Source organism: Hyperolius riggenbachi, chromosome 10, assembly GCF_040937935.1.
Source record: "Hyperolius riggenbachi isolate aHypRig1 chromosome 10, aHypRig1.pri, whole genome shotgun sequence".
In the NCBI taxonomy this organism is placed as follows: Eukaryota; Metazoa; Chordata; class Amphibia; order Anura; family Hyperoliidae; genus Hyperolius; species Hyperolius riggenbachi.
The window spans coordinates 46,474,532-46,500,519 of NC_090655.1; the positions used below are offsets into that span (position 1 = coordinate 46,474,532).

The following is a 25,988-nucleotide window of genomic DNA, read 5'->3' on the forward strand; positions in this document are numbered from 1 at the left end:
GCCAAGTGCCACGTCCGGCATGCTCCTGGCAGATGCTACACCTGCTGCTGCTGCATTGCCCTGCTCCTGATGCCTGTGCTGCTCCCACCGCCAGGGTGCCACAGGCCACTGATACCACCTATATTTAACCCAAAACACAATTGCTGCATAATTTTTTGGAGGTGTCCGGCCTGAAAACTGTGATGTCCCAGTTGTGCGGTTGGAATTTGGACACAATGTGGGCTGCACGACCACTGTCTGGAACCTAGTCCTGATGTTAATTGACAGCCATTTTCTTTTTTTTTTTTTGGGGGGGGGGGGATTTTAAGTCCCCACATAATCAATAAGTGTATCCCTTTAAAAAAAAACATGATGCTACATGCCTCATTTACCCTAAAAAATGTTTTAGCAGCAATTTAAAGGCCACTTCCGGTTTTCTATCCAGATAGCCGAATCCGCATGGATATCCCGGATACTGGGTCCGGATATCCGATTCTATTCGGATATCAAAAAGTTTGGATTTGGATATCTGATCCGGATATCTGGGTATCCGGATCCGAATCAATTCAGATTTTGAAAGGGGGTATCCAAGCACCCCTGTACTCAAGCACTGCTTGTATATTTCTTTTTTGGTGCAGTGCAGCCACAGTGCAGCACAGTTTTGAGCAGACCAGTGACTCCAGCAGATTGTACCTGACCCCTGGCCTAGCAGTGATAGCGCCACAAAAATTATTTTGCTTAGCAATGCCAGCTGAGAACTAGTGTTGGGCGAACACCTGGATGTTCGGGTTCGGGAACGTTCGCCGAACATGGCCGCGATGTTCGGCATGTTCGGGCCGAACTCCCCGAACATCCCGCTTTTGGGGGCCCTATGGGGTCGCAGTCATAAGAGGGGAGCATGCCCCGATCGCGGGGGGGTCGGAAATTCCCCCCACCCCCTCCGCTAGTGCTCCCCCCTCTGCCCGCTTCCCCATACAAAAGTTTGACGAAAGTAAAATAGTACCGGTGGTGGTGGCTGGCTGCTGCAGTGGCTGGCTGGCACTATGAAGTGACTGAGGAGGAGGAGTCGGAGTAGGACGCGTTGAGGGAGGCCGGGCAGCGGGCGGTTCAGTGGTAGTACCCTTGTGGTACTTCCGCCCTTTCTCTGACCTCACGTCCTCTGCATACGAGGGTACGCGTCACGCGTACCCTCGTATGCGTCATCACGCAGAGGACGTGAGGTCAGAGAAAGGGCGGAAGTACCACAAGGGTACTACCGCTGAACCGCCCGCTGCCCGGCCTCCCTCAACGCGTCCTACTCCGACTCCTCCTCCTCAGTCACTTCATAGTGCCAGCCAGCCACTGCAGCAGCCAGCCACCACCACCGGTACTATTTTACTTTCGTCAAACTTTTGTATGGGGAAGCGGGCAGAGGGGGGAGCACTAGCGGAGGGGGTGGGGGGAATTTCCGACCCCCCCCCCCCCCGCGATCGGGGCATGCTCTTCCCTTATGCCTGCGACCCCATAGGGGGGCCGTATTCGTGCCGAACAGGGCCCTGTTCGGCCGGGCATTCAGCAGTTCGGGCGAACCCGAACAGTTTGGCCGAACACCACCAGGTGTTCGGCCGAACTCGAACATCACCCGAACAGGGTGATGTTCTGCAGAACCCGAACAGTGGCGAACACTGTTCGCCCAACACTACTGAGAACTAAGGCCACGGGTTGATGAGGACAGTGATGAGCGAATATGACGATATTCTTTTCACATTCATTTTTGTGAAAATAATGTAAAATGTAAAGGGACACTTAAAGGAATACTGTAGGGGGGTCGGGGGAAAATGAGTTGAACTTACCCGGGGCTTCTAATGGTCCCCCGCAGACATCCTGTACCCACGCAGCCACTCACCGATGCTCCTGCCCCGCCTCCGGTTCACTTCTGGAATTTCAGACTTTAAAGTCTGAAAACCACTGCGCCTGCGCAGCTGCATCCTTGCTCCCGCTGATGTCACCAGGAGAGTATTGCACAGGCCCAGTATGGTCTTTGGTCTGCGCAGTATGCTCCTGGTGCCATCAGTGGGAGCGAGGACACGGCAATGCAGGCGCAGTGGTTTTCTGACTTTAAAGTCAGAAATTCCAAAAGTGAACTGGAGGCGGGGCCGGAGCATCAGTGAGTGGCTGCGCGGGCACAGGATGTCTGTGGGGGGCCATTAGAAGCCCCGGGTAACTTCAACTCATTTTCCCCCGACCCCCCTACAGTATCCCTTTAAGGCTAAAAAAAAAAAGTTTTACTCACCTGGGGATTCTACCAGCCCCCTGCAGCTGTCCAATGCCCACGCAGTCTCGCTCGGATCCTCCTGTGCCCGCTGGTAGCTACTTCCATTTTCGGCAACAGGCCTGGGAACACAAGTGATTCTTCACGTTCTTGTTCGCAATAGCAGTATAGAGGGTGCTATTGCGGCCAGAAATGCGAAGAATCACTTGCGTTTCCAGGCCTGTCGGAAGTAGCTGCCGGCGGGGATAGGGGGATCCGAGTGAGACTGCATGTGTACGGGACAGCTGCCGGAGGCTGGTGAAAGCCCCAGGTTAGTAAAACTCATTTTAAATTTTTTTTTTTTAGCCTTAATTGTCCCTTTAATTTTCAAACCAGAATCCCATGAAAATTATTTTGGTTATACGTTTGTAATTGTTCATGAATTTATGCGCTAAAATATTTTTTTCATTTTCCCACAAATTTCTGCAGTAAAAATAATATTTTTTGCAAATTTGCACATCGTAAAGAAAAATTTGTTTCGAGTGTATGTATTTTTGTAAATATTTTTTCAAAATTGAAATAACATTTTTGCCGCGAAAATGACTTTGGTCAAAATTTGGAAGTGACACCGGATGAGACGACTCAGCAATTTCAGAGAAGAGAGTAACGTAGCACCATATCACTATCTTTCCTGTTCTGAAGGCTTGGGTGTGTTTACTAGAGATGGCTCAAACCTCTGATTTTGAGTTTGTGAACCTTGAACGTGAACTTCTGCAAAAGTTCGTTTTCACGCGAACCATACGAGCTACAATAAACTTCAATGGGCAGGCGAACTTTAAAAACTACAAACACTGTTTCTGGCCACAAAAGTGATGAAAAAGATGTTTCAAGGGGTCTAACACCTGGAGGGGGTCAGTGACTACAAGAGGAATTTTTTTTTTCAAAAAGACCTTATACTTTTTGAGAAAATCGATTTTAAAGATCTCCTGCTGAGTGTGGGAAATGTTCCAACCCCCCAACGACTTTAATGGTTAATAGCAAAGCCCCCTTAAATGCCAGAAACACCAAATTTGCATGGGAGTGTTAAGAAGAACAGTGGGAACAAAAGGAAACATTTTTTTGCAAAAAGACCTAATACTTTTTGAGAAAATCAATTTTAAAAGTTCAAAGAAAAATAGTAATCGGTTCAGAGCCGATTCATTCGATTTAATTCATTAAAAAGAACCGGCTCATTCATGAGCCGGTTAGTATAGCTGAGAATGCGTCTTGTGCAGACACATAGCTGCCGGCTCCCGCTGTCTCTCCACCTGACTTCCCCTGTCACCTTCACCTAGGCTGGCACCCAGTGAACCCATGGGTGCACCGGGCACCAGCCTAGGTGAGGGTGACAGGTGAGGAGGCGGGGATGACTGCGGGAGCCGGCAGTGCAGCGTCCTTACAAGACGCATTCTCTGCTATGTGGGGGGCGGTGGAGATCTTCAATCAACTTAATTGAAGAATGCAAGATGAGTGGATATTGGTGTGGAATCATTTCCGAGAATATTGGCGTGGGAACTTTTTTTAAAGGCACAGGTAAGTATTTATGGTTAATTTAGATAAATAAAATACTTTTATCGTAGTTGTGTTTTTATTTCATTTAACCCTTTGTGGAAATGGGTAAGGGGTACTTTGTACCCCTATACTCATTTTTCCTGGTAGGGGGGTGGGCATCTAGGGCCCTTTTCTCAAAGAGGACTCCCAGATGCCACCATAAACCCCCCCAGTGAGTCGTCACCCCCACCTCCTCCTTGGGCACCGGAGGTGGGGAAGAGCCCCTTCTCCATGGATTGGACAAGGGCTCTGGGGGAGAGGGGAAGCCCCTCTCCCCCGGAGCCCTCCCCCCCCCCCATATTATGGACCATGCGGGCGGGTATAGCTCAGGGTGCGAAACCACACGTGGCCGGGGCTCCACATTCTGGCTATCCCAGCCTCCATGGGGGACAAGTGGTTACAGAGAGTTCAGAAGGGGGACCCCACATCATTTTTGGGGGGGAAATTTCCCATGCTCTGAACATATAAAAAAATTAAATAAAAAAATACAATTTTTTATTTTTTAAAATATTGTTTACCACTATCTTTTTAACATATCCTGCAGATTTGGTGTTGCTAGGATATAAGGGGCCTTTGCTATTAACTGCTATTAACTGCTAAAGTCGGCTGGAATTTTTTTCCCGCAGAAATGTCATTTTTAGATTTAAATGTATACTAATTTTCTTTGAACTTTTAAAATTGATTTTATCAAAAAGTATAAGGTCTTTTTGAAAAAAAAATGTCATCTTGTTCCCACTGTTCTTAACATTTCCATGCAAATTTGGTGTTTCTGGCATGTAACCCCTTAGGGCTCGTTTCCACTATCGCGAATCTGCATGCGTCCAACGCATGCAGATTCGCACATGTAATGCAAGTGGATGGGCCTGTTTCCACTGTAGCGTTGTTGAGGTGCGTTTTTTTCAGCGGTAAAAAAACGCACAAAAGAGCCAACGAATTCGCCTGCGAGTGGAATGCATGCGAATCGCCGCTAATGTATTTAATAGGAAATTCGCATGCGGCTATGGTATGCGAATTTTCATGCGAATTCGCATGCAAATTCGCATAGGTACCAATGTAATTCAAACAGGCAGTGACATGGTTAATTTCGCATATACCCTCACCTATGCGAATTCGCATGCAAATTCGCGGCAAAAAACGCGCAAAAATTCGCATCCGCATGCTAATTCATGGAATTTCAACAGCGGTGGAATCCAGGCGATTCTGCACCGCAATAGTGGAAACGAGCCCTAAAGCTCTCAGTCGTTTTCACTTTATGCATCCAAGCAATGTTCACCTCCCATTCATTAGCCTATATCTTTATCACTACTTATCACAATGAACTGATCTATATCTCGTTTTTTTCCGCCACCAATTAGGCTTTTTTTGGTAGGTACATTTTGCTAAGAGCTACCTTACTGTAAATGTATTTTAACAGTAAGAATAAGAAAACAAAATGAAAAAATGCATTATTTGTCAGTTTTCGGCCATTATAGTTTTAAAAGAATACATGCCTCCATAATTAAAACGCACGTATTGTATTTGCGCCTTGTGTCACGGTTATTTCACCGTTTAAATTATGTCCCTATTACAATGTATCGCGACAATATTTTATTTGGAATAAAAGAGCATTTTTTCCGTTTTGCATTTATCACTATTTACATGCTTATAAAAAAAAAATAGAGAGTAATATTTCATCTTTACATAGATATTTAAAAAGTTTAGACTCTTAGGTAAATATTTATGTGTTGTTTTTTTTAATAGTAATGTTTTTTTTTTTTTTATTAAACATTTTATGTGGGCATTTTTGGGAGGGTGGGATATAAATTGTGTTTTATTTGGGGAAATATTTGTGCATTGTAATGTTTTTTTACTTTTACTTGTAGTTTTACTTTTTGGCCACAAGATGGCAATCTCGATTTTGTTTACATGACGTCACTCTAAGCGTACAATGTACGCTTAGAGGGACATAGCTTCAGAAAAAGCGTAGCTTCCGAGAGAAGCTGTCGCTTTTTCAGCGGGGGAGAGGAATCAGTGATCGGCCAACATTGATTCCTGGGCTACCGAATCCGCGGCCGGGAGTGCGCGTGCACGCGCGCGATCGGCCGCGGGAGCGCGCCTGTCCTCCTTGATGTTTTTATACGTCAAGGAGGATAAAGTGGTTAAGGGGGATTTGCTATTAACCATTAAAGTCGGTGGCGGTGGGAACATTTGCCACACTCAGCAGGAGATCTTTAAAATTGATTTTCTCAAAAAGTATAAGGTCTTTTGAAAAAAATAAATTCTCTTTTAGTCACTGACCCCCTCCACGTACCTTTGGTGTTTCTACTATGTAAGGGGGATTTGTTATTAACCGCTAAAATCGGCGCCATTAAAGTCTATGGGAAAAATGCGAACCAAAGCTTTTTAGAAAAAAAATCGTGGTTCGCCTCAAACAAGTTCGCCGGCGAACTGTTTGGGCCATCTCTAGTGTTTACGAGAGTGAGGAAGAACCTGGAATTTGCTGCGAAGATCCATTGCTTCCAGACTGCGTTAATTGAAATCTATGTCCTGCAGGTGGCTGCGCATGGCTCTGACAGGATGTAGATTTCAACTAGTCTGCCGTGCTCTAACATCGCGCATAGATCCATTCCAGGGGGTGTTTTTTCTTGTTTTATTTTTTAAAGTAAATGCTGAGAACCCCCATTAGGAGATGGACTAGTGTATTTTACTCTGGGAGAAATGCACTTCTTAAAGAGACACTGAAGCGAAAAAAAATATGATAAAATGATTTGTGTTTGTAGAACAGCTAAGAAATAAAACATTAGGAGCAGAGACATAAGTCTAATATTGTTTCAAGTACAGGAATAGTTAAGAAACTCCAGTTTTTATCTATGCAAAAGAGCCATTGAGCTCCACAACTTTCAGAGTCTCAGAGGGCTCTGTCTTGTTATATCAATTGTCAGTCACTGCATTTTCTTTTTCTCTGCAGATGACAGGTCAATAGGTTACTAGTCTGCTCTATAAAATACATCTTGTTTAGAATGCTGAGTAGTGTGTAAACTGCAAATATTAAAGAATGATGCAATGTTATAAAAAAGCACTATATAACTGAAAAGAAAAATATGAGAATATTTTCTTTGCTACTAATGTTCTGGTAAATATCCATACTACACAACCAATTCATTATATCATTTTTATTTATTTATTTTTTTGCTTCAGTGTCTCTTAAAGTATGTGTATTTTAAATGTTACTTTTTTTGTGATAGTGGTTCTTTAATCCCTGATACACAAGATTGTTTTATAACCTACCTTGAAACTTTAAGTGTACCCGAGGCGATATGTTACACAATGAGATTAACAAGTGTATGTACAGTACAAAACATATTAATAACCAGGCTGTTTACTTGTTTTATTTTGCTGCCTGAAAGAGTTAATTACTATCAGGGATGTGACAGCTTCTGTCTTGTCGGTACCTCGTCAGGGAATATAGTAAACATCACTGATAAGTAAATTCGGCCATAAAAGTTTTCCTGGCAGAATACAACTTTTGAGGACAGGGGGAGATAAAAATACATGAACTATTAACCTTTTTCTAATTCTGGGACACTTAATAGGCTGTCACTGATTAGAGACAGTAAAACATTCAACCTACTTTGTAAATGTTTAAATATAAAAGAAAACCATGAGACACTTAAAAAAGTGAAAAGTAATTTTTTAAGAGTAGGAGGATAAATATAATTGTTTATCTCATCAGTTTATTTTCACCTCGGGTTCACTTTAAGAACAGCCCAACTGATTAATTGCTTAAAGGGGTTCTTTCGCGAAAAAAGTAGGCAGTTAAAAAATGTGACAGATGACAGGTTTTGGGCCAGTCCATCTTTTTAAGGGGGATTCTCGAGGCTTTCTTTGTTTTCAACAGCATTTCCTGAACAGTTTAACTGCCAAAATAGCAAGATACTAGCCGGCCTCCCTAATCACTTGCATACTATTATGTCAGTTAGATTTTGAAACTGTTGTTCAGGAAATGCTGTTGAAAACAAAGAAAGCCCTGAGAATCCCCCTTAAAAAGATGGACTGGCCCAAAACCTGTCATCTGTCACATTTTTTAACTGCCTACTTTTTTCGCGAAAGAACCCTTTTAAGAGGGAAGGTGCAATCAGTCATCCACAGGCCAGTAGAAGCCAACACTCTTTTTTTCAATTACATCATGGTGCCATATTGGCATGTAAATGTTGGATGCAAATGAAATTAAGAAAATGTAGAATATTTGGATTTCTCCTCCTATTAGAAAAGTTTCATTCTCTCCCTTTTCCAGGAAACACCATTCTCCATATTCTAGCTTTGCAACCAAACAAGATGTCTGCCTGCCAGATGTATGACCTCATCCTATGCTATCACAAAGAGAGATGTGGGCCAGGTTTAGAAGACCTCTGCAATAATGATGGCTTGACTCCTCTAAAGATGGCTGCAGTGGACGGTAACACGGTGGTATGTATACATAGTCACAGTTGTGAAATTGTAGTAACAAAGCATGTTAATGTCACATTCAGAGGATGTTTGACCCAGCAATCAGCTGCCATCTTAATTATCTGAGAATTGATAATTTTCAGTCTCTGCATGCCTTCCGTCTCCTCCCCGAGTCACCACCAGATTACCGCTCCTGGCTTTTTCTTTCCACCCCAAGCCTGACTTGGGATTGCCGCCAAGAGTTTAAAGCAGGAGGATTAGTACTATGCCATGAAAAAAATGCATATATAAGTAGATAAATACTTGATCTACTTACATAACACATGTATTGTACTGTTCACGTTTTGATAACAGTGAATTTTATATAGGAAATGAAGAGAATTCTGTTCCTGGTGGGAACCATGTCTTTTTTTTTTTTTTGCCCACAGTTTGAGGCTAAATCCTGATGTCATTTCTTCCCTTGATTTTTTTTTCTTTTTTCCTCCAATCGCTGAGTCACCTCAGCCTTGCTTGTAAACACCAGTGAGCAAAGGATCATGTTTCAACTAGCCAGTTAGGCAGGGAAATAAAGGGAAAAGGAGGAATAGATTATAGATAAAAAGAACCCCCAGCATGCAACTGAATGGCAATGACTATTAAAGGGCCAGTGCTCCTAAGGTATGATGACACTAAACCATAACAGCAGAAAAAGTTTTGAATGCAGGATTAGCATCTTCATCATGTAATACACTCAGACCAGTTGCTGTTTAAATTTAATTTTTAGGGTGACAATCCCGCTTTAAGTTGCACATGTGTATGTACCTGTTACAAATAGAGATGATTATTGAAATTCATATATTTTTGAGTTAATGCAATGAATTATGTTAATTCTATGTAAATTTATGTAGCTTGGAATTGAATTAATCAACATCACCAACACTGTAAGTGACTGCGCTTTGTACATTTCGCAGTCATTTTTTTTGTAAATACCTGGGTAGCTGGCTGTGTCCTCTAGATCCATTTCCTGTTGAGATGACAACAGTTCAGTTTTTCCTTATACAAATAGTCAGTTTTTCTCTATGAGCAGAGAACACCTGATTAAGACCACCCCCTCCCTCTGCTGAGAGATTAACTTTGTGGCCAGTGCTACGGGTGAGCTGTAAAAAATGAGCTAGTTAATGAATTGTAAACAATGGGAAAGATGTGGGGAAAGGTACATTTTGTTATTACACATTGAAGAGGAACTGTAGTTGCAGACTGCACTGCTTGCCACTCAGCTTAGGGAAAACGTAAGCTGATCAGGAAATCTGCTCTGTGTTGAGTGAAGCAATGCCTACACTGCTGGCAATAAGGAACAACAGGAGCCAGGCACCTAGGTATTTTAGATATGCTTATATTAAAAAAAAAAAAGAACAGACATCCAAAGAAAAAAAGTTGTGCGTTGGTAACTAATGTAAATTTACTTTTGTATGCATTACATTTTTTTTTCTTTTTAATCGCTTGAAATTCTTTCACACGCTTATGGTGGTCTTTGTGCTGCTTTACACAGTATGTGTGAATGTGTTTTTTCTTACTCAGCTATTTCAACACATAGTCCAGAAGAGAAGACAACTTCAATGGACATTTGGTCCCATTAGCTGCTATCTTTATGACTTGACGGAAATTGATACATGGGGGGATCCCAAGTCTGTGCTGAATTTGGTGGTCTCTGGAAAAAAGCGAGAGGTATGTACAGGAATTATAGATGAGCAAAATTGTGACATTTTGCTTTGCAAGAGTTTCCATGATAAACGTTTGGTAAAGATGCAGAATATGTGCACACACAGCACACACAGCTCAAAAGGCTCTAGACTACATGTAATTGGTTGTGAAGTGAAAAAATAGGTGTACGTTAAAAAGGGGCGCTGGGAAAAAAGGGCGCGGGGTTTTAAACGATAAGCATGGATAACGTTTAAAAATATATTGTACTATATTTCGTTTATAAATAACGTTTTATGAAGTTATAAATCATTAAATAATGTGCATGAAATCGGCAATTGTGAAAACGTAAATTTTCCGTTTAAAAACTGAAATGCATAATAACGTTTAAAAAAAAATTAGTACGTAACCCTCCCTGTACCTACCCCTAACCCCTAGACCCCCGTATTGGTGCCTAACCCTAAGACCCCCTGGTGGTGCCTAAAACTAAGACCCCCCTGGTGGTGCCTAAACCTAAGACCCTCCCTGGTGGTGCCTAAACCTAAGACCCTCCCTGGTGGTGCCTAAACCTAAGACCCTCCCTGGTGGTGCCTAAACCTACGACCCCCCTGGTGGTGCCTAAACCTAAGACCCCCCTGGTGGTGCCTAAACCTAAGACCCTCCTTAGTGATCACTGTTTTGTGTGTAGAATAATGTTTTAGAAACAGTAAGGGATAAAATATATTACAATTTACGTTACGTACTGATCGCTTTATTTTGTAAATAATGTTTTACAACAGTAAGGGATAACATTTAAAATTATGTTTTATTGAAATAGGAAACGTAAATCATCACAAGCAGTTATAAAACATTAAAAATCTTCGGGCGCCGTTGGAAAACGTTATTATTTTCGGGCGCCCTTTTTTCCTGTTCGGCGCCCAGTAAACAATATTATGGGAGTGAATGGCGGCGCCCGATTTGTCCACTAGCCACCTGCGCCCTTTTTTACTGTTTCCAAAAAATAGTACCAGGTATTTGCAGGTGATAAAAAAAAAAATCAGTAATTGATGATAAAAAAGTGCCCTTTTTTCATTATGAATTACATTTTTTGCTAAATTTAAATTTTTTATTGACATGTTACCGCACTTTTATCACTTTATCACTTTTTTTCCCACACTTTTCCTGAAACAGTAACTTCAGACGGAAAACATTGTAAATGTGAACGTGGTCATACTTTAGTCTGCAATTTTCCGACCTTTCATTACAAATGTGGCAACTCATTGAGAATGGAAGCCATTCTATCTTGCCTCTAGTTCTTCAACATTTCTGTCTGTTGTTGTTTGTAAAACTCAGTCAGTGATGAGCGAAAATGCCAATATTCTTTTCGCATTAATTTTCACAAAAATAATGTAAAATTTGACTTTCAAGTGAAAATGCAACCGAAAGATGTAGTAAGCTTGTGATATTTTTTTTTTTTTTTTTTTTTGCAATAAAATAAAAAAAAAATTGCAGTAAAAATTCCACTTTTTGTGTTTTTTGGAGAATTTTCGCATTGGAAAGAAACATTTGTTTTCTTTGACCATACTGCAATAATACAATGGGCGTGATTCACAGGGCTTTTTCACTGGTTTTCCTCTGTTTTCATGTTATCTATGTTACATTTTTAAGCTCCCAAAGAGCAACAATATAATATGATTAAGGTAATAAAAGTATCATTGAAATGAAGTTAATCAGGAACAACTTACTTTGAGTGATTATTTTGATTGTAAATGTGCTGAAAGGTTATATTAATTAGGTAATAAATACGTCATGTATAAGAAGTTTGGTGAATAGAGCCCAATGTATTTTTAGTAATAGTTTCCCAAAATCAAAAATGGCTTTTTTTTTCTTTGTGAAAATGTTTTTAACAAAAATTCAGAAGCATCCCTGGTAAAACTCCAGTACATCCACTGCAAACCCCATTAACCAAAATCCTCCTTTCTTCTTAGGCTCGCCGTATTCTGGACATCTCTCCGGTAAATGAACTGATCAACAGGAAGTGGTATAGGTTCGGGCGGCCATATTTCTGGACACTGGCTCTAATTTATATCCTCTATATGACATGTGTCTCTCTCTCCTGCGCTAACCGACCTCTTAAACCAAGGCTGGACAACAAAACAAATGACAGGGACATCACCCTACTGGTTCAGAAAAATCTAAGTGTAAGAACATTTTATAAGTTCTTAAAGTGGAAATCAAATAGTCACTTTGGTACCTAGTTATATAAAAATGTATGTGTGTATGAGTGTGTTTATTTAGCAATGGAATAGGTATGGCCTTGCTTACCTTTTTGTAAGCCCTTATAGTAGAACGAGAGAAAGCTACCTCAGGAGAAAAAATACTTGGACTACCCACTGTGCCAAATTTAGAGGTTAATAGAAAAGCCCCTTTACATGCTATCATCAACAGGTGGGAGCAAGTTAAAAGAAGAATTTTTCAAAAACACAAATCAATTTTAAATATGCAAAGAAATAAACTATTTTTAAAAAATTACAGTTTAAAAAACATTTTTCCTTTGCATTTTCGAAATCAATTATTTAAAAAAAAGTCCTTTTTGGTGTGTGTCTTATTCCCACTATTCTTCTTAACATACATAGCAATTTCGATGATGACCGCATGCATGGGGCTTTTATTTATTTATTTATTTATTTATTTATATAGCGCCGACATATTACACAGCGCTGTACAGCGTATATAGTCTTGTCACTAACTGTCCCTTAGAGGGGCTCACAATCTAATCCCTACCATAGTCCTATGTCTATGTATGTATTGTGTAGTGCATGTATCATAGTCTAGGCCCGATTTAGGGGGAAGCCAATCAACTTATCTGTATGTTTTTGGGATGTGGGATGAAACTGGAGTGCCCAGAGGAAACCCATGCAGAACATACAAACTCTTTGCAGATGTTGACCTGGCTGGGATACAAACCGGAGACCCAGCACTGCAAGGCGAGAGCGCTAACCACTACACCACCGTGCTGCCCGCGTTTTGCTATTAAGTGCTAAAGTCAGCACAAAATTGCATACAAAATTAATTAAGATATTTCCCAAAATTTCCCATTACAATTTTGCATCACAATAGCAAATTACGATTATATGAAATTTGTGCTCATCACTAATAAGCAGTGTTTTATAGAACTGTGTCCGCAGTTGTGGAACATGTTTCAGTCTCATCAGCATTGTTCAGCTGTTTTCTCATGTTTTTTTACCCTCGTTCCACCGCTGTGCTCCCATTGAAGTTATTCCACCAACTGGTCAAACTGGTCAAATATGCCTTCAGGACTGATTGTGAATGTTTCTGAATCTGAAGATAAGCGGGTCTCTACTGCATATGTGTCCAGGCTTGCACATGTGCAGTATGGAGGCTCCCATCTTTGGAAGCACTTGTTGACGCGAGTAATTCCGAAGCCTTGCAAGAAGTCCTGAAGGTGTGGAATTTCAATGGGGGGACACCTACAGACCAACAAATGAATTATGCACAAAAAATAAAAAATGATGATCTAAAAAATAAAAATAAAAAATCAATAAATCACCGTGGATTCACTGTAAACATATTATAGGAGTGTTTTCTATGAAAAAATAGGATAAGATTTATTTTATGGTGCCCATACACGGTACAATAAAGATTTTCAATTTTCACGTTTATTTGACCAAAACAATCAAATGAAAGTCAAAAAGAATCCTTTTATTCAATCAAGAATAATGAACGATTATCACGTTTTTAAAAATAAAAATCTGATCAGACATGTTGGAAAATGTTATATTCAATCTAACGGAATAATCTAACAAAATTTTCTAATCAAAAAAAAAAAAAGGAAAAAAATTTACCATGTATGGCATGGGTCCCCAACCACCGGGCCACGGCGTGTCTGGCCTCTTGCCCCTCCCCCCTCCGCGGCCACCGCTCCTGTTACCTTATGAGCGGGCGGCTGCTTCCTTCCTTATACTCCCCCAGTTGCTCTCCTCTTATTAGCATCTACCCATAACACCTACCCATACTGGGACTATACTAGCCATACTGGGCACTATACTAGCCATACTGGGCACTATGCTAGCTATACTGAGCACTATACTACCTATACTGGGGCTATACTAGCTATACTGGGCACTATACTAGCTATACTGGGCACTATACTAGCTATACTGGGCACTATACTAGCCATACTGGGGCTATACTAGCTATACTGGGGCACTACCTACCCATACTGGGACTATACTAGCTATACTGGGCACTATACTAGCCATACTGGGGCACTATACTAGCTATACTGGGGCACTATACTAGCCATACTGGGGCACTATACTAGCCATACTGGGGCACTATACTAGCTATACTGGGCACTATACTAGCTATACTGGGCACTATACTAGCTATACTGGGCACTATACTAGCTATACTGGGCACTATACTAGCTATACTGGGCACAATACTAGCTATACTGGGGCTATACTAGCTATACTGGGGCACTACCTACCCATACTGGGACTATACTAGCTATACTGGGCACTATACTAGCCATACTGGGGCACTATACTAGCTATACTGGGCACTAAACTAGCTACAGTGGGTTGCAAAAGTATTCGGCCCCCTTGAAGTTTTCCACATTTTGTCATATTACTGCCACAAACATGAATCAATTTTATTGGAATGCCACATGAAAGACCAACACAAAGTGGTGTACACATGAGAAGTGGAACGAAAATCATACATGATTCCAAACATTTTTTACAAATAAATAACTGCAAAGTGGTGTGTGCATAATTATTCGGCCCCCTTTGATCTGAGTGCAGTCAATTGCCTATATATATTGCCTGATGAGTGCTAATGACTAAATAGAGTGCACCTGTGTGTAATCTAATGTCAGTACAAATACAGCTGCTCTGTGAGGGCCTCTAAGAGAATATTGTCTAAGAGAATATTGGGAGCAACAACAGCGTGAAGTCCAAAGAACACACAACACAGGTCCAAGACAGGTCAGGGATCAAGTTATTGAGAAATTTAAAGCAGGCTTAGGCTACAAAAAGATTTCCAAAGCCTTGAACATTCCACGGAGCACTGTTCAAGCAATCAAGCGATCATTCAGAAATGGAAGGAGTATGGCACAACTGTACACCTACCAAGACAAGACCATCCACCTAAACTCACAAGCCGAACAAGGAGAGCCATGCACTGTACAACGTTGGCCTTTATGGAAGAGGGGCAAGAAGAAAGGCATTGTTAACAGAAAGCATAAGAAGTCCCGTTTGCAGTTTGCCACAAGCCATGTGGGGGACACAGCAATCATGTGGAAGAAGGTGCTCTGGTCAGATGAGACCAAAATGGAACTTTTTGGCCAAAATGCGAAACGCTATGTGTGGCAGAAAACTAACACTGCACATAGCTCTGAACACACCATCCCCACTGTCAAATATGGTGGTGAAAGCATCATGCTCGGGGGGGTGCATCTCTTCAGCAGGGACAGGGAAGCTGGTTAGAGTTGATGGGAAGATGGATGGAGCCAAATACAGGGCAAACTTGGAAGAGAACCTCTTGGAGACTGCAAAAGACTTGAGACTGGGGTGGAGGTTCACCTCCCAGCAGGACAATGACCCTAAATATAAAGCCAGGGAAACAATGGAATGGTTTAAAACAAAACATATCTATGTGTTAGAATGGCCCAGTCAAAGTCCAGATCTAAATCCAATCGAGAATCTGTGACAAGATCTGAAAACTGCTGTTCACAAACGCTGTCCATCTAATCTGACTGAGCTGGAGCTGTTTTGCAAAGAAGAATGGGCGAGGATTTCAGTCTCTAGATGTGCAAAGCTGGTAGAGGCATACCCTAAAAGCTGTAATTGCAGCAAAAGGTGGTTCTACAAAGTATTGACTCAGGGGGCCGAATAATTACACACACCCCACTTTGCAGTTATTTATTTGTAAAAAATGTTTGGAATGATGTATGATTTTCGATCCGCTTCTCACATGTACACCACTTTGTATTGGTCTTTCACATGGAATTCCAATAAAATTGATGCATGTTTGTGGCAGTAATGTGACAAAATGTGGAACACTTTAAGGGGGCCAAATACTTTTGCAACACACTGTATAATGGGCACTATACTAGCTATACTGCGGCACTACCTACCCATACTGGGACTATACTAGCTATACTGGGCACTATACTAGCCATACTGGGGCACTATACTAGCTATACTGGGGCACTATACTAGCCATACTGGGGCACTATACTAGCCATACTGGGGCACTATACTAGCTATACTGGGGCACTATACTAGCCATACTGGGGCACTATACTAGCCATACTGGGGCACTATACTAGCTATACTGGGGCACTATACTAGCCATACTGGGGCACTATACTAGCCATACTGGGGCACTATACTAGCCGTACTGGGGCACTATACTAGCTATACTGGGCACTATACTAGCCATACTGGGCACTATACTAGCCATACTGGGGCACTATACTAGCTATACTGGGGCACTATACTAGCCATACTGGGGCACTATACTAGCCATACTGGGGCACTATACTAGCCATACTGGGGCACTATACTAGCTATACTGGGCACTATACTAGCCATACTGGGCACTACCTACCCATACTGGGACTATACTAGCTATACTGGGCACTATACTGGGCACTATACTAGCCATACTGGGGCACTATACTAGCCATACTAGGGCACTATACTAGCTATACTGGGCACTATACTAGCCATACTGGGCACTACACTAGCCATACTGGGGCACTATACTAGCTATACTGGGCACTACACTAGCCATACTGGGGCACTATATTAGCTATACTGGGCACTATACTAGCCATACTGGGTCCCTACACTAGCCATACTGGGGCACTATACTAGCTATACTGGGCACTATACTAGCCATACTGGGCACTATACTAGCCATACTGGGACACTATACTAGCCATACTGGGGCACTATACTATCTATACTGGGCACTATACTAGCCATACTGGGGCACTATACTAGCTATACTGGGCACTATACTAGCCATACTGGGGCACTACACTAGCCATACTGGGGCACTACACTAGCCATACTGGGCACTACACTAGCCATACTGGGCACTATACTACCCATACTGGGGCACTACACTAGCCATACTGGGGCACTATACTAGCTATACTGGGCACTATACTAGCTATACTGGAGCACTATACTAGCTATACTGGGGTAACTATACTAGCCATACTGGGGCAACTAAACTCCCTATACTGGGGCAACGCCATCCCCCTCCCCCCGCACCCCCCCCCCCCAACTGTACACCTACCAAGACAAGGCCATCCACCTAAACTCACAAGCCGAACAAGGAGAGCCATGCACTGTACAACGTTGGCCTTTATGGAAGAGGGGCAAGAAGAAAGGCATTGTTAACAGAAAGCATAAGAAGTCCCGTTTGCAGTTTGCCACAAGCCATGTGGGGGACACAGCAATCATGTGGAAGAAGGTGCTCTGGTCAGATGAGACCAAAATGGAACTTTTTGGCCAAAATGCGAAACGCTATGTGTGGCAGAAAACTAACACTGCACATAGCTCTGAACACACCATCCCCACTGTCAAATATGGTGGTGAAAGCATCATGCTCGGGGGGTGCATCTCTTCAGCAGGGACAGGGAAGCTGGTTAGAGTTGATGGGAAGATGGATGGAGCCAAATACAGGGCAAACTTGGAAGAGAACCTCTTGGAGACTGCAAAAGACTTGAGACTGGGGTGGAGGTTCACCTCCCAGCAGGACAATGACCCTAAATGTAAAGCCAGGGAAACAATGGAATGGCTTAAAACAAAACATATCTATGTGTTAGAATGGCCCAGTCAAAGTCCAGATCTAAATCCAATCGAGAATCTGTGACAAGATCTGAAAACTGCTGTTCACAAACGCTGTCCATCTAATCTGACTGAGCTGGAGCTGTTTTGCAAAGAAGAATGGGCGAGGATTTCAGTCTCTAGATGTGCAAAGCTGGTAGAGGCATACCCTAAAAGCTGTAATTGCAGCAAAAGGTGGTTCTACAAAGTATTGACTCAGGGGGCCGAATAATTACACACACCCCACTTTGCAGTTATTTATTTGTAAAAAATGTTTGGAATGATGTATGATTTTCGATCCGCTTCTCACATGTACACCACTTTGTATTGGTCTTTCACATGGAATTCCAATAAAATTGATGCATGTTTGTGGCAGTAATGTGACAAAATGTGGAACACTTTAAGGGGGCCAAATACTTTTGCAACCCACTGTATAATGGGCACTATACTAGCTATACTGGGGCACTATACTAGCTATACTGGGGCACTATACTAGCCATACTGGGGCACTATACTAGCTATACTGGGGCACTATACTAGCCATACTGGGGCACTATACTAGCCATACTGGGGCACTATACTAGCTATACTGGGGCACTATACTAGCCATACTGGGGCACTATACTAGCCATACTGGGGCACTATACTAGCCGTACTGGGGCACTATACTAGCTATACTGGGCACTATACTAGCCATACTGGGCACTATACTAGCCATACTGGGGCACTATACTAGCTATACTGGGGCACTATACTAGCCATACTGGGGCACTATACTAGCCATACTGGGGCACTATACTAGCTATACTGGGCACTATACTAGCCATACTGGGCACTACCTACCCATACTGGGACTATACTAGCTATACTGGGCACTATACTGGGCACTATACTAGCCATACTGGGGCACTATACTAGCCATACTAGGGCACTATACTAGCTATACTGGGCACTATACTAGCCATACTGGGCACTACACTAGCCATACTGGGGCACTATACTAGCTATACTGGGCACTACACTAGCCATACTGGGTCCCTACACTAGCCATACTGGGGCACTATACTAGCTATACTGGGCACTATACTAGCTATACTGGGCACTATACTAGCCATACTGGGCACTATACTAGCCATACTGGGACACTATACTAGCCATACTGGGGCACTATACTATCTATACTGGGCACTATACTAGCCATACTGGGGCACTATGCTAGCCATACTGGGGCACTATACTAGCTATACTGGGCACTATACTAGCCATACTGGGGCACTACACTAGCCATACTGGGCACTATACTACCCATACTGGGGCACTACACTAGCCATACTGGGGCACTATACTAGCTATACTGGGAACTATACTAGCTATACTGGGCACTTCACTAGCTATACTGGAGCACTATACTAGCTATACTGGGGTAACTATACTAGCCATACTGGGGCAACTAAACTCCCTATACTGGGGCAACGCCATCCCCCTCCCCCCGCACCGCCCCCCCCATAACCCGCTGTGCATGACGCTGTTCACTAGGTCGCGCATACCCCCCTCGGTCCCTTGTTGAAAAGTGTTTTATGTATTTGACACTGTTTTATGCTTGCAGCAATTATTTATTTTTTCCCAGCAGGAAGCGTATGAGACTTCAGATGACCACTTGCGGCTAGCCGGAGAACTAATAAGTGTTATTGGAGCAATTATCATTTTGCTGCTTAAGGTAAGTATATCCCTACTACCAGCTATCTGGCTAACTAGTTGCCGTGGATGTTTTTTATAGTGTTGTCAGGCTTCTCACGAGTCTCTGTACAGTAATACGGCAGGAGAATAGGTTATAGATTTAACCGCATTAATTGAGAGATGATTTTTAAGAGTATTTTATATATAGGGCACCTCCAACATTGCTTGATGTAGTTGACTGCATGAAGTTAAAACTAGAGAAACATTGGTTAGAAGCAAGTGACAAAAAGAGATCAGCTGCATCAGTAAGCTGTGTATTAGGTGACAGTGTGCGCCTTGGAGGAGGAGGAGGAGGAGGAAGCAGAGCTGGATCAGTAAGCTGTGCATTAGGTGACAGTGTGTGCCTTGGAGGAGGAAGAGGAAGCAATGCTGGATAGAAGGTAACAGTGTGTGTCTTGTCAGATAATAGGGGAGGAAGTAATGCTGGGTCACTGACTAGATCCCGTCTTGCATCAAATAATATACTGTACTTGCATAAAAATATTTTTAAAGGGGAATTTAACGGTTTCTGGGTTGGTGAGTACTCATTAGCATGCTTAATTCCAGAAAGCAGTTTGTGAGAAGTCCTGAAATATGCATGAACTGAGTAAAAGAGTGAAATTGTGTACTCGGTGTTGAGAATGAAACAGTATCTGGAAACCAGTGTGAAAAATGCTTGGAAATGTATGGAAGGGCAGGACGGTGAAGCTTTGTAAACTATAGTTGGAACAGGGGCGTAGGGCCTGTGGTCGCAACGGTCGCCTCGGCGACCGGGCCCGGCTCCTGAAGAGGCGGGGGAGGGGCCCGGGGGGCCCATGTCCATTTGGACTCGGAGATCCCTGCGTGCGTTATTGGGAGGAGGGAGCTGCAGCCGTGGGGAGGGCAGTCCGACCTCTCCCCGGGCCCCCCCTCCCCCTCAGATGCAGAGTGCGCAGCGCACGGAAGCGCTGTAGGCAGAACTCACCTGCCTGCGTTCCAAGCGCCGCTGGTCTCCTCCCGCTCTGCATAGATCTGCTGTTACACACTGCTTCCGGCTAAACAGGAAGCAGTGTGTAACAACATCTATACAGAGCGGGAGGAGACCAGCGGCGCAGGGACGGAGGTGAGTTCCGCCTACAGCGCTTCCGTGCGCTGCGCACTCTGCATCTGAGGGGGAGAGGAAGGGAGGGAGAGGGCAGCTAGCGACCTACCTATCTACCTAACATACCCTGGGGGGCCAGCTACCTACCTAACCTATCCTGGGGGGCAGCTACCGACCTAACCTATCCTGGGGGGCCAGCTACCTACCTAACCTATCCTGGGGGGCCAGCTACCTACCTAACCTATCCTGGGGGGCCAGCTACCTACCTAACCTATCCTGGGGGGCCAGCTACCTACCTAACCTATCCTGGGGGGCCAGCTACCTACCTAACCTATCCTGGGGGGCCAGCTACCTACCTAACCTATCCTGGGGGGCAGCTACCTACCTAACCTATCCTGGGGGGCCAGCTACCTACCTAACCTATCCTGGGGGGCCAGCTACCTACCTAACCTATCCTGGGGGGCCAGCTACCTACCTAACCTATCCTGGGGGGCCAGCTACCTACCTAACCTATCCTGGGGGGCCAGCTACCTACCTAACCTATCCTGGGGGGCCAGCTACCTACCTAACCTATCCTGGGGGGCCAGCTACCTACCTAAGCTATCCTGGGGGGCAGCTACCTACCTAAGCTATCCTGGGGGGGGCAGCTACCTAACCTATCCTGGGGGGCCAGCTACCTACCTAACCTATCCTGGGGGGCCAGCTACCTACCTAACCTATCATGGGGGGCCAGCTACCTACCTAACCTATCCTGGGGGGCCAGCTACCTACCTAACCTATCCTGGGGGGCCAGCTACCTACCTAACCTATCCTGGGGGGCCAGCTACCTACCTAACCTATCCTGGGGGGCAGCTACCTACCTAACCTATCCTGGGGGGCCAGCTACCTACCTAACCTATCCTGGGGGGCCAGCTACCTACCTAACCTATCCTGGGGGGCCAGCTACCTACCTAACCTATCCTGGGGGGCCAGCTACCTACCTAACCTATCCTGGGGGGCCAGCTACCTACCTAACCTATCCTGGGGGGCCAGCTACCTACCTAACCTATCCTGGGGGGCCAGCTACCTACCTAAGCTATCCTGGGGGGCAGCTACCTACCTAAGCTATCCTGGGGGGGGCAGCTACCTAACCTATCCTGGGGGGGCAGCTACCTAACCTATCCTGGGGGGGCAGCTACCTACTTAACCTATCCTGGGGGGTCAGCTACCTACCTAACCTATCCTGGGGGGCCAGCTACCTACCTAACCTATCCTGGGGGGGCCAGCTACCTACCTAACCTATCCTGGGGGGCCAGCTACCTACCTAACCTATCCTGGGGGGCAGCTACCTACTCTAACCTATCGGGGGGGGCAGCTACCTAATCTATCCTGGGGGGCAGCTACCTAACCTATCCTGGGGGGCACCTACCTCATCTAACCTATACTGGGGGGCAGCTACCTAATCTAACCTATACTGGGGGGCACCTACCTATCTAACCTGGGGGCACTTAATTGTCTAACCTGTATTCGGGGCACCTAGCTAGCCTATACAGGTGGCAACTATACTGGCTACCTATATTGGAGGCACCTACCTAACTAACCTATACTGGGGGCACCTACCTATCTAACCTATGCTGGGGGCAACTATTCTGGCTACCTATATTAGAGGCACCCACCTAGCTAACCTGTACTGGCGGCGCCTGCCTATCTAACCTATACTGGGGGCAACTATACTGGCTACCTATGCTGGAGGCACCTACCTGGCTAACCTATACCGGGGGCAACTATACTGGCGTACCTATGCCTGGCTACCTATACTGGGGGGACCTATAGCTGGCTATAGGGATTCGGATATGTGTGTGTGTCGGGTGTTGCCGGGGGAGGGGGGCTGTTGTTGCCGTGGGGGGGGGGGCCCACATCCAGATTCCGCATCGGGGCCCAGAGGTTTGTAGCTACGCCACTGAGTTGGAAGTTTACATTTTCTATGCATTCATCAGCTGTTGGAGAGACTGATGAGTATGACTGAGAATGGCGATATTAAAATAGGGAAGGAAGGAAGGAAAGCATCCTCCACACTCTGCTGAAGACATCGGGCTCGATTCACAAAGCGTGCTAACCCAGTTAGAGACTTTAGGCATGATAACCATTGCACCACGCTGGTGAAAAGCCAGTTTAGGCTTGATAAGTTTAGATAAGTTTAGATCACACCTAAACTTATCACGCCTAAACGGAGTTTAGGCGTGATAAAGGGCTTTTCACCAGCGTACTAACTGTTAGCACCGCTTTGTGAATTGAGCCTACAATGTTTAGCAGCAGTATAAGGGTGGGAAAGTTTAGTTTGAACAGGTTATTTCAGGTAGAGGCAGCCACTAGTACTAGTATGATGACATTTTGGCTTTAGGGCAAAGATTCCTCAAAGTTGCTGGAAGTGCAATTCTGGGGATTTCCCACCATCCTTTGCTGTCATTGTTGATTTGAGAAATGTTTGAAAATGAGTTATTTCTTAACCATTGCAATACCATAAATCTGCACAATTCTGCTTTTTCCAAAAATCTTCTTAAAGGGAACCTGAAGAAAAAGGTATTTATTTCCTTTTAAACAATACCAGTGTCTGGCTACCCTGCTGATCTTTCTGGTTGCCAAAGTTTATGAATCACACACCTAAAACAAGCATGCAGCTAATCCAGTCAGATTTTGGTCAGAGCACCTGATCTGCATGCTTGTTCAGGGTCTGTGGAAAAAGTCTGGTACACACTTTCAATTATGATTGGCCAATTACTGGCTGAACTCACCACCTTCATGTAATGGGGTTTACCTACACAATTTGCTCATAGTATTCAGTATCTGTAGATCCTCGTACAATGTGGAGGTGGAAAAATTGGTCAGTAATTGGATAACCAGGCTTTATAGCATTAGAGGAAGAAGAAGAATTAAGCTGGCCACTAACGGTCCAATTTCTAGCGAAAAATCGTTCGTGCGATCAGAAATTCTGATCGGATTGGTTGTAAATAATCTCCATTGGTGGACACAATCGATTATGAATGAGTGAAAAAAATGTCGCCCGAATTCATTTTCGCTGAACGAAAATTTGGATTTTCTTGGTGGTCGTGATAAATAGGAAGCAATGATTGGTTAGTTGATGGTGTTGTGAACGATTTTTCGTCCAATCAGAATTTCTGATCGCTCGAACGATTTTTCGCTAGAAATTGGACCGTTAGTGGCCAGCTTTAGAGGATGATCTAGGCAATAGTAATAGTTTAAAAGGAAATACACGTCAGCCTTCCTAATTGATTTAAGCCCAATCTACACGATATGATTCTTTGTGCGATTCGATTACGATTCTATTTACGATTCGATTAAATCCAACATGTCCGATCCTGATTCGATTTGCCATTCGATTCAATTTGATTTGCCATTGCAAAACAATGGCTAATTGAATTGAATCGAATCGAATCTTGACCGGACATGTCGGATTTAATCGGATCGTAAATAGAATTGTAATCGAATCACACAAAGAATCGTATCGTCTAGATGGGGCTTAACATCAGGTGTGCTTTATATAATTTTAAATCCTGTAATCCTCTTTAGATTCCAGACTTGCGGCAGATAAGAGAAGCTCGATACTTCACCCAAGCAGTGCCAGGAGGACCCTTCACAATTGTCATGTAAGAATCTTAACTAACTGAAGCATTTTTACCAGTATTTAAAGGTTAATAGTGAGCTGACCATGTCCCATTGCCATTCATGATCAATATTCTGTGTTTAAAATATCAACCATTTTATCCACCATTACAGTATATCTACGTCCTTTGTGACTTCATCTAAGCCACAAGTCACTAGATATGTCTTGTAGCAAAAGCAGTGCTGTGCAGGATTGGTCTTGATCATGTGCACATTTCTGGCACTATCTACTGAGAGGCATGGTGGTGCACTCAGGGCCGGTTCAAGTAACAATGGGGCCCTAGGGCAAGATTAGCCTGGGGGCCCCCCAACAGACACCACCCTGACCAAAAAGCGTCATCAAAGGCCCTTTGTTGCAGCCAAATTTCCCTCCTGGGCCCCTGAGCTGGCTGCTGACCCTCCCCCAATCATCCCCCAACTTAACAGACTCTGCAGTGTCCCTGGGGAGCAACAGTTCAGATGGGAGAGGGACAACTTGGGGGCCCCTACAGGCTCTGGGGCAACTGCCTTTTTTTTCCTATGGTAGCTCCGGCCCTGGGTGCACTTGTCAGTGTGGATTTGTACTGTTCAAGGTAACTTTCCTTGACTTTCTTTGAACTTAATCCACCATTATTGATGTGAGTCGATGTGGTTAACATTGAATCAGCCTGTACACCACTGGGACTTTTGCAATTCTGTGTAGCTAATTATGTGTAAAAACTGCCATGGCAGAGCTGGCTTGGCTTCCAATTACTGCACTTAGCTGAGCAAGTGCTGACTGAGTGCTATGTTTTCTGAAAGGATTGATTCCAAGCAGCAGGGTAATACTGTAATTTCTAATTGTAATCAGGAATTATTGCAACTGTCAATTCCATCCAATCATTATTCCACAAAGTGGGCTTTTAGAGATTCTGGCCTACCGGCTGCAGACCTTAGAAAATCTGCAAGGCTGTGCCTCTTTGCAAATCTCTACATTGGTTGCCTTTCACTATTCCTAATCTACTGTTCCTATCTAAAAAATCTTTATACTACAGTAGTTTCTCCTACAACTCCTCATCTGCTGCTTTTTCTCTCCCAATCATTGCATTGATTCCTGCAATAACTCTACATCAGCCTCTGCTTCTAGCATATCCCCACACTGGCTCCTCCCACAATTTTCTCTTCTGCTGCTCCTCCTCTATGCAAATTTCTTAACTGTTTTCAACATTGTTCTTCATTTGTTGGTCTTCTCCACAGATCTCTGCATTGGCTTCTCCTACCATTCCTCATCTGCTGCTTCTTTCTGCGAATTGTGCAAAAATATTGTGCCAATTTCTGCAAAAAAAAAAAAAATGTGACATCTGAGATCTAGATTTGAATGTAATTTCTCCAAAGATCGTTTGCATTGTAACGGACATTTTCGACCTAAAGCAAAATTTTCACAAAAATGTAACAGATTTTTTGAAAGACTTTGAATTCAGGTATGCAAATGAGTTTGATGCAGGTCTGTGACGGAAATCTCTTGTCAACCCACAGCCTCACCTACCCCATCCTCATTCTGCTGACGCTCATAATGCGTGTAACAGACACCGATGGAGAAGTGATCCCCATGTCTATATTACTAGTGCTTGGCTGGTTGTATGTCTTATATTTTGCACGTGGGTTTCAGATGCTTGGTCCTTTCACCATTATGATCCATAAGGTAAGTGTCTCTGTACTTACTGTCTGGCGCTCCGAACTTACTGTCTACAGTATAAAGACACTGATTTATATTTGATCTGAGGAAACAGACTGTGTTCCGCGAAACGAGTTATCATTGATA

General features: G+C 43.7%; 1 protein-coding gene across 1 annotated transcript in view; it reads left to right on the top strand.

Moving 5' to 3' along the window:
• The window catches only part of LOC137536658 (transient receptor potential cation channel subfamily V member 6-like), a 59,147-nt gene that overhangs the window by 17,426 nt on the left and 15,733 nt on the right, over positions 1-25,988 (top strand). Inside the window, exons 4-9 of the mRNA XM_068258900.1 lie at positions 8,073-8,245; positions 9,782-9,928; positions 11,869-12,081; positions 19,382-19,468; positions 24,116-24,192; positions 25,703-25,868. Of these exons, the coding sequence (XP_068115001.1) occupies positions 8,073-8,245; positions 9,782-9,928; positions 11,869-12,081; positions 19,382-19,468; positions 24,116-24,192; positions 25,703-25,868 (863 nt within the window). The remainder of the gene's footprint in view (positions 1-8,072; positions 8,246-9,781; positions 9,929-11,868; positions 12,082-19,381; positions 19,469-24,115; positions 24,193-25,702; positions 25,869-25,988) is intronic.